Source organism: Alnus glutinosa, chromosome 9, assembly GCF_958979055.1.
Source record: "Alnus glutinosa chromosome 9, dhAlnGlut1.1, whole genome shotgun sequence".
Lineage (NCBI taxonomy): Eukaryota > Viridiplantae > Streptophyta > Magnoliopsida > Fagales > Betulaceae > Alnus > Alnus glutinosa.
Genome location: NC_084894.1, coordinates 26,501,016 through 26,511,131, shown reverse-complemented (window position 1 = coordinate 26,511,131; position 10,116 = coordinate 26,501,016). Strand labels below are relative to the sequence as shown.

Here is a 10,116-nt window from a genome sequence, read left to right as displayed (position 1 = left end):
CTCTGATCTAGTGCAAAGCCTCACGGACTAAGCGTAAGCAAAACGAGTGGAGCCCATGAAACCTATTGCAGGTTAATTTAAGTTTATTAGGGTTTTAATTGGGACATTTTATATACGTGCGTTGTACATATATCTTTATTTCTTTGTTGACATGGTAAAAAATTAGCCACTCACTCTTATGGACGTAAGTACAATGACAAATCACATAATGTAACAAGTATTCTAATTAATAAAATTTTGAAAAACTTCTTTTCGCGTAAGCAATTGTAACAAGTAATAGTCTCAATAAAATTATGTAAGCGATACATGAATTTGGATAAGAATCTAGTAATTTTTTTTTTTTTTTTTTTTTATGATTAAGTATGTGAATTGGAGTAATTTCTTTTATTTGTAAAATTTCTTTTAAAACTTTTTTATTCTGAAAATAAATCCAAACCGTCAAATGAAATATAATGTTTGAGAAAACTTTCAAGATTATGACAATTTTTTTTGCAAACTATCATTGTCTAATGATTTTATCTCTTGAATTAAATAATTTAATTAACCATAATTGAGTGCTTGATTAGAGAGTATTGACTGTCATTTTTACCATGATTGGGGCATTACCCTATCGGTCAATGTGATTTTTCATTTTTCTCTCACTTTCTTCCTTTGAAGTCTTAGGGTGCGTTTGGGATTGCGATTTCGTAGAAAGTAAGTGCGATTTTAAACTAAATCGCAGAACATAGATCGTTTGGGAACTGCGTTTTTAAAAATTGCGATTTGAAAACACAGAAAATCTGTTTTTTCAAATCGCAGATAAGATGGTGTTTTTTTGAAAATGCAGAATTTTAAAGGTAAATTCGCGATTTTAAAGGCTAAATTGCAATTTTGCCAAACGCTTAACTGCGTTTTTAAAAATCACTTTTTTCAAATCGCACATTTTAAAATCGTTATTTTAAATCGCACTTTTTGAAATCGCAAACCCAAACGGACCCTTAATATCTTGTTCATTGAATCCTTTCAATTTTGCAATTGGTAATCAATTTTTTTTATCATAATTTGGGCCTTAAATTTAATTAGAGAGTATTGACTAACATTTTTACCATAATTGAGGTATTTCTTTCTTTGCGACTCTTTTATCTTTCTGTCTCTCTCCCACTAAAGTCTCTATATTCTGCTTATTGAATTCTTTCTATCTTCCAATTGTCGTTTTTATCATAATTAGGCCTTAATCATATCAGAGAATATTGACAAATCTTTTTATCATAATTGGGGCCTTAAACATTTTTTATTTATTTTTATTTTTTAATGAAAGGGACCAAAAAGCATTACCTGTCTTTCTGTTCCTCAAATCTTTTTGAGTATCAGCATGCTATCCATGAACGTACGTACAACGGTACAAGCTCACGCCTTCCTTTTTTTCCCGTCTCATGTGGGCATGTGGCATTACCTCATGAAGCCACGATTCTCCATTTAATTTCCTACTACCGCAGGTGCTAGCTTCCGTGGTCTATCCCGACGTGGATGATCCAAACCCGTCACGCCACATCAGATTTGGTAGATGAAAGGTAGATATTTAGACAATATATATCGTTACTCTGAGCGGGGAAAAATAGAAACATTTAGCTGAAAGTAATTGACATTGATCGCTAGTCTTTACCTTAGGATTTGGATACCACCTTTATTGTGTAAACATGTGATACCAGGGTTTAAAGAGTGGGATGGGAACGTCAGATGTGACTGTGCACCACTGCTATGCACTTTCAGACGCAAGGTGGATGATATTATAGGTCTGAAAATCAGTATGGAGAAAGTCTTATTTGAGATTGGTGACCCACAATTTTGGAAGAAGTCTCTCGTTCGGGTTGCATGTAAGAGTGCGTCTGGCCCCGTAATTTCACAGGTTAAACGCACGTTTTTAAACAAAATCGTAAAAAGTGTTCCGTTTAAAAGTATATTTGAAAAAAATGGTAGTTTACACACTTGAAGAGAATGCATTTTAAAAAACAACACGCATTGACATTAACAACACTGTTTTTTTAGGGAAAACTCTAATATTTAAATTTGTGTTTGTTTCTCTCTTTTCTGAAGTTTCAGATTCAAACTTTAACAGTATTTTTACCACTTCAGCCTCCTTCTGGTGGTTGTTAATTCCAAGTGAGAGTACAGATAAGCTTATCTTAATATGTATCTCTTTAGCTTATGAAACCGCCTTGTGTGGCTCCTTGAGAGAACCGGGACATTTGTTTGACCCATTTCCTACTATTTGTAATTATTTTAGCACTGTTTTGGATTGTTTTAGGTCTATTGTTAAGGAGCCCACCCATTTATCATTTATAGAATCGTCCACTTCTTTTTCCTTTTAAATCAAGAATAGAAAATATCCTCTCATGTAACCTTTTCCCTTAGTTAATTAGGAAAAAAAAAAATTGTAGATTTTATCAAACATTTAACTGAGCTTTTAAAAATTGCTTCTTTATAACTACACTCTGAAATCACTATCTCAAGCCCCACGCATTGAAACCACTTAACCAAATAGACAAAAAGTCATCTAGACTAAGTGGTCTTGGTCGTGGTCGGGGTCGTGCTTTTTGATGAGTTGCTGCAGGCTATTCTGTTACTCTTAGCTCTTTAGTGCCTTGCTGTTTCATTTCTCTTTGAAGAGTTGCTGGCAAGCCTTTCATTCCATGCACCAATCAGATCAGTGCCAACTAAAGCCATGAGATCTGTGTATGATTACTCTTTTTTGCTAAACAGTAAAAACATTGAGCTACAAGCCACTTATTCGTACCGACATACATGACAAATGAATTTTAGTTCTTACAAACAACCCGCTAACTTCGCACCGGGTTCGTGTCAGGTTTGTGAATCGTATAAAAAATTGTTAGCCCAAATTATCTCGTTTGACTGATCAAAACATTAAATTCAGGTGACAAATTAAGTTCCATCATCATGCAGATGAAATCCATTCAGGGAGATTACCAAGCACACAAAAATACAAGAGAGAGGAGAAATTTCTCACCACAATATCAAAAGTGAAATACAACACAACTGCTGTAACAATATTACTCAAAAGGCAGCACGCACCCCCTGTTAGTATTGTACAACAAAGTAAAAGGAAGAGAATGGATCCTCCATTCCTCCTGCAGTCATCCTACCAAATGTAAAGCAAAAACCAAGAGGAGAAAATGAGACACTAAACTGCTACATACTGCTCCCAGTAAAACTTGCTTCCTGTACAGAGCTGGCGGATGGAAAGCTCAAAAAGTATCCCGGGGTGGTAGAAAATGATGAATACTTCAGCTTCGAAGTTCACTTCAGTGCCAGAAAGAAAAAAGGACTTCCCAAGTTCACATTTAGTATTAGATTAGCGTTTGACCTTATTAGAGCAGCCAGTTAATTTCCATTTAGGTTTACTGGACTTAAACTTCGAGCCCTTGGAGGTGAATTTGTCATCATCAGAATCATCGTCACTTTTATCCCCAGACTTTCGACTCCGCTTCTTCTCGGCTCTTCCACAAACAATTATCTTAGTTTCATCCTTCTGTTCCGCAGGCTCGGATTCCTCCTTCGGCCTCCAAATGAAAAGTGATCTAAAAGAATAGCATGATTAGACGACAACCAACAACAAAAGCCAACTAAAATTACATTCCACATTTTATTTTAAAGAAAAAAAAGATTAAAGAAAAAAAGAAAAAAAAAAAAAAAAAAGAAGCAACATGAATCCTCCCTCTGTTACTAAGTTTCAACTTCTCTATATTAACATGACAAAACAATAGAATTTTAAGTCATTGAGACAGTAATCCAGCTCAACAATTCGTCTTCACTATGTCAGATCCCAAAAAATAACTCGAATCAACAATAAATTAAGCAGAACTTTGCAAAAACAGCAATTACACCTGGGATTACATTAAATAAAACTGTAGACATTATCTAATTCACATGATAACTTGAAAGTGCCAATAACATACGCGTCGTATAGCTAGTATACAAACAGTGTCACCGACACCAGTAATCATTTCTTCTTTTGACAGGACAAAAGATAAGATGAAGTGCCCAACAAAGTAAGCTTAATGTTTCATCAACCAAAAAAATCAATTTTAAAAAGACTTATATTATCAACGACATAACAGAGGGACATCAAAAACGCTTTATTACTTAGTATAATTAAGTTGATGAGAGAACAGAGAGCAAACCTCGAACTGCCAGTTGCCAAAACATCATCACGTGGATGTAGCTTGTTCACGGGACTAATGGTTGTGATGTTTGGATCCATGACCTCAGCAACTAGCCGTCCCGTGCTGATGTCTATGAAATCAATGGGATGTAAGGCAGCTCCATTATAATTTTCACTAATGTAACGACCAATTACCGCGAGGGACTCTGATGGGTCCTGCAACAAAATGTATCTCAGATTTCCAATGGAAGAGAGAAGAATCAAAGAGTGTAGCAACAATACCATAAACATATGCTAAATAATATCACCTTTGGATCCCATTCAGCTTTAAAAGGAGTCAAATGTCGATTAAAATCATGACTATGCACAATTTCTCGGCTCGGGGATTCCAAATTGCCAAATATAGAATCCCATATGCGAAGACGATTGTCCTGTGATGTAGTAAGGATTTTGCTGCCTGACAGTGGAGAAAAATATGCTGAGTTAACAACCCGCTTGTGTGCAAGGTTGTACAGAGAAGAACCAGCTTCCATTCGACGCATATCCCATATACGAGCCTGAGGTGCAGAAACTATATATAAGGTCTACTACAACCAGAATAATATTTACAAGAAAATTCATATAGGATCATATATTTACAAGTTAAAATAAGAACTGAGACACTTCCACAGAATAACTCTACTTTCATCATAACAACATTTGAAAACAAAATATTTATAATAAGATGGTAGAGAAGAGCACAAAACCCACTTATGCCTTGGTACACCTAGGGAAACAAACAAAAAATAAATAGAAACTTAAAAAACTAATCATATTAAAAACTTACAAAATGATCATTTCCACAGCTCAAAAGAAGGTCCGGTTGAACAGGATTGCAGTGGAGTCCAACAACTTTGCTACCTTTCTTATGGATCAATATTGCCTCCCCAGTTTTGTTGTTAGAGCGAGTATCCACCCTAAATATGTCATAAGAGAAAAACAAACCTAACTGTGAGTAGGCCTGCTGTTTAGAGAAACATTTTATAACTAAAAAGTAGAGCAATGGCCACTGACAAAGCATGAAGTTGTTATTTTATTCACAAGGTGTCAAGGTTCTTAGCATAATGTATTTTAAATTCTCCCCACCCCATGGGTGGGGGGGCTTTTTTTCTTGAGGTTTTCCATACTACTTAGTTGATCTCATTACATGAAGAAAAGATGCATTTGCAGCAGGCAGGCTACAAGTTTTCACCTTAACATTACTTTCACTTGTTCAAAGATGCAAGAAAAGTACTCTAATAATAAGCCCAGATGTCTAAGCAATAACAATGCCAATAAAGTAAAAACTCTATATCCATGACCTGTGTGATAGGAAACCGAGAATAGGAACTATATTACCCTCACCATCATCTATCAAATAGAAAGAAAGATACTAAATAATTACTACCACCATTTGGGGTCAGTTTTATCATTAACCGAAAAGGTGGCCCACCAATTAGTTAATATAAATGACAAAAATAGAAAACATCCATCAGAAAGCTATGAAGTAACCACCAATTACTACAAATACAATATATACTTTCAGAAAACTATTTCAGTAGCAGGCAATGCAGAGGGGCAACTTCAAACAGAAATTTAACAAAGATGGCAAAAACTTGTTAAACAAAGTGCCAACTGTATGAAAAAAAAGTGTCTTTCTAGCTGGGACACTTCTCATTAACTGCTTGTATCATATATATGTACGTCTGTCTTTCTAAACATAGAACTCTTTATTTACAACAAAAAGAGTAAGAAAAGTACTTACAAGTACAGAAAACCGAAGTTATCAGCAACAAGCACAAGACCTTTCTCTGAGTTGACATCCATTCCATAGAGCATCCTCCAACTGCTTGGACCCTACAGGCAAACCATATATAATCCATGTCTGATGAAATATTTTTGAGTCAATTCATTGTACAGGAATAAAAGGTCTCACTTTCCTTTTCTCTCCTACTCCGCTCCCCATACCCTCCTCCACCCAAAAGACACCCATAGTCCCCGAAGGCCACAAGAGGGGCAGGATTCCCCATGTTACCTCTCCTTTTCCTATAACTATCTTTTTTCACTGTTGAAAATAAGCTGAAATGAAAACCTTATTGCTGCCACATAGATTTCCAAATACCATGTGATCTTTTTTTCTTTTATCACTGGACTACAAAAAAAAATAAAAAAAACTATTGCACAATGCAAAGCATTCTCAGATGCATCAGAAGGGGTATCCTTTAAACTAAAATTATTTCAGAAACTGAATCAGCATATAAATAGTTCCATACATTGAGAAAACAAACACTGAGCAGAGAGGGGATCTCACAAGATATGTACAGATCTAATTATCTTAAAACATATATACCACAAAGGAAAACGTTATTGAATACAGGGAGAAAAGAAACTGCTTTTACAGTTTAAAATTGATCAATGGAACTCTATTTCTAAAATCGTGGCACAAATAAATCAAGTCTCAAGAGGATACCTTTATCATAAACTTTAGAAAAATCAGAGTCTTTAATTGTCAGATACAATAGCTAGTTAGACAATTGAAAACAACTCCGCACACTCAAGATTTATAAGGTAACATGAAAAGTGGCACTTTTATGAACGCCAGAGAAAGAAAGGATGGAAATTTCACCTGCCACCCATCAGGATTAAGGTTCATTAGAGATAATGAAATCCCAGTCTCCAAGTCAGTGCAACTAATGGTTCCATCTGAGGATGCAGCATATATTGAATCGTCATTCATAGGTTTGAACCTGTAAGTATTTGGATACTATTTAGCCATCTAACTTTGGATATATATATATATATAGAGAGAGAGAGAGAGAGAGAGAGAGAGAGAGAGGCTATGGCCCCATAGAGATAACTAACCTCATGTTATTCACTATACAAGAGTGTACGTTTCCATAGACTATCTTTTCATGCACTTTAGCAAAATCCCAGACTCCAACTTGTCCTTTCTTTAACATCAAACCAGGAAAAAGAAGGAACAAGTGTCAATAATCCTAAAACAAGCACATTAGATAAAACTTGAACCAAGCAATGACATACAATGTGGGTAAGACTGACCTTATCTCCAGATAAAAGGATGTTATTGTTTTTCGGATGGAATTCTAAGCACGTTACCCGTCTACTATGATATCTGATAACTGCACAATTCACCCGATCTGGGATTATGAATGCTGGTTTGATCTATTGCACAGACAATGAAAAAAACAAAAAATTCATTATGGTGGAAGACACATATTACCCCTAACAATACAATGGTTAAGCTCTATGAAGACCCAGAAATCCAAAAGGGTGACAGATTTGTAACAAAATGCAGAACAAAATGACTCTGTTTCAAGTATGAAATGTACTAATATCCCAAACATAAATGGAAGATTTATAAACAGCTCAAATGCCAGAAAACAAAACAAAAAAATAGTTCAATTGTACAAAACGTTTCAAAAGTGTATAATTATGACCTATGAGATTTCATTACTAAAGAAAACTCATATAAAGGGCATTCAGTCTTTTAGACCTGATAATTGCAAACACAAAAGCCTCAACTTAACAAAGCCCAACCATGACTCCATGATTCAAGATTCATATAAAATCTATGGTAAAAATTTGAAGTTGCAACCTGAAGGAGGAATCCAATTTTCCAGCAAGAAAAAAAAAAAAAAAACACCTTCAAGAAGGTAGGCAGTGTGACAAGCCATCAGTGATGCAACTTATTTAACCTGTTTGGAAACTGAGGTCTTGAAGCCACCCTTCTTTTTGCTTCAGTTACAAATTTACCAGAGTTAATTCAAAATATTCAGTAACCCCCCGCCCAAAGAAAAAGAACATGTATTTACCAAACTGCAAACCATGTGAATTTCATTACCATTAAAACAAATGTAAAAACACGTCCCCCTAAAATATATCCTCCTCCATGGGCCACACGTGTTCAAAATCATAGACATCTAATTGACCTTTGTAACAACCTACGAAAAGAGCTAGCCACATTTGCATTATTACTTTACAATGAATAGTCAAGTTTCAATTAGAACTCCATAGAATCACTTATAAAGCTCAATCTCACCTAGACAATAACTAATGTGATACTTAGCACTCATAAGCATCTTTATATCCATCAACTCAATGTGGGCAATCCACACATCCAATGTGGGACTTTCTGGGATATTACAATCTCCCACACTCAAATCCGTGACGTCCTCATCAGTATCCATCAGCGCCACATTTTAATAGGTTACTCTGATACTATTTGTAATGACTAATGGAAAACGTTAGTCACATTTGCGTTATCACTCCAAAATGACTAATCAAGTTACAATTATAGTTTCGTAGAATCACTTACAAAGCCCAAATTCACCTAATAAGGAACCAATATGGAACTTAGCATTCACTGGCACATTTATAATCCATTCACTCAATGTGGGCAATCCACACATCCAATTTGGGACTAAATTTTTGCTGTGTTACAAACTTGATAGCTAGAGTACAGTATGTGAATTCTAACACACCTAGTGTCTCCTTATTGTGCAGCAAACCAAACTATCATACATATAAAAAGACTAAATATTACATGGCATATTCAAAACAAAACAAAACAAGAAAAAGAAAGGGGAAATCTTAGCTACCACGAAAAAGAAGCAGATAATTCAGTGAAGGCTCACCGGAAGAATGCCTGGTCTGAGCTGGCGCTCAAAGACATATTCCAATGGGTTACTGGTGTTTCTGCGGGGTGCAGGGATAACCCCATGCTCAGTAGCCACTCGATGCGGGCATGTCACTGTAGTGTGGCCTTCAATTCATAAAACCGATATGTCAAAACGCATAACCAACATCAATAATAACACCATTTCTTTCACTTTTTCGACAATGTCACAAAACCAAAATCATTACATCAGAAAGATATAAAACTAGAACTTTAAAAAGTGCATCCACAACCAAGAAATAATATATGAACTGAAAAAAACAAAATCCTAATTCCACAAAACCAATCAGCGAGGAGAGACTGCGATTTTCTGAGCATCAAATCAGAAACCCCCCAAAAAAAATTAAAACTTACCAGGCATTTTGCAGAGAAAGCATGGTTTCATAGGGCAGTCTATATACGTAGCCCCCTTGAATCCCGCTTCATGACCCGCCTTTTTGCAAACCTGAAACACAAAAAACATAGAAATCAACACGTTAACAGCAGAGAACACAAACACATATGGGCACCTGGGTACGTAAAGGCCTTTACTTTGCAAACTTTCTTGAGACTAATGGTAATGGGCGCTTTCCCTTTCTTCTTCTCATCCAAAGCTTCCTCCTTTCTCTCTCCATTTTCGCTCTCCACAACTTCCTCCTCTTCTTGGTCTTCTTCTTCTTCTTCTGACGAGCTCGGCTCAGAGTCTGAATCTCTCTCAATGACCACTTTCGGAAATTGATTTCTTGTTTGCGGGGCCATTTTAGGAAACCAACAAAGAGCGAAAGACGATATTCGGTACGAGGAATCGGAAATGGAATATGGAAGAGACCGAGAACTGGAAAATTGGGAGCGACAAGGAAACAGTAACCGACCTTTTAGCACGAGGGGCATTGGGAATTAAGTTACTGAAATGCCCCCTGGAAACAGGTTTGAGACTCGGATACTCTCAGGGTATCTCCGTCATTGTATTTTGGGCGTGGCGGGAGAAGACGTGGCTCGTTATATGCCGTTCGAGCTCTACAGAACAATCGATTTTGAGAAAAACGGTGTCGTTTCGCATGTTGACATTGTACTTTTGCATTGACCTGCATGTAACATACAAACTTGGTCCATGTGAGAGTTTTGGGTTGCATATAAGTAACTACAAACGGTGTGTTTTTCTTTTTAAATTTAGGGATAGATTTAAAATAATCTAGAGACTCTCGCAGCAAACACTTCTGGATTTTAGACTATATAAATTTATAAGATTAGTCATTTCTTCTGC

At 36.0% G+C, this 10,116-nt stretch overlaps 1 protein-coding gene across 1 annotated transcript; it reads right to left on the bottom strand.

Annotated features, from left to right (window-relative positions):
* Window positions 1–3,018: 3,018 nt before the first annotated feature.
* LOC133877840 (protein DAMAGED DNA-BINDING 2) lies at window positions 3,019–9,706 on the bottom strand. Its single transcript, XM_062316269.1, has 11 exons — window positions 9,405–9,706; window positions 9,228–9,318; window positions 8,833–8,960; window positions 7,238–7,360; window positions 7,040–7,128; window positions 6,804–6,924; window positions 5,943–6,034; window positions 4,986–5,115; window positions 4,468–4,716; window positions 4,179–4,375; window positions 3,019–3,575 (listed from the first exon to the last, which is right to left on the bottom strand). The coding sequence occupies exons 1-11, from the start codon at window positions 9,609–9,611 to the stop codon at window positions 3,350–3,352; spliced, it is 1,653 nt and encodes a 550-aa protein (XP_062172253.1). The 5' UTR covers window positions 9,612–9,706; the 3' UTR covers window positions 3,019–3,349.
* Between the last annotated feature and the right edge of the window lie 410 nt (window positions 9,707–10,116).

Coding starts and splice junctions, on each gene's coding strand:
- LOC133877840 (XM_062316269.1), bottom strand. CDS start 9,611: ATGGCCCCGCAAACAAGAAATCAATTTCCGAAAGTGGTCATTGAGAGA. Junction 7,361..8,832: donor TCAGACCAGGCATTCTTCCG/GTGAGCCTTCAC, acceptor TCTGTGCAATAG/ATCAAACCAGCATTCATAAT. Junction 6,925..7,039: donor TGTATAGTGAATAACATGAG/GTTAGTTATCTC, acceptor AAATACTTACAG/GTTCAAACCTATGAATGACG.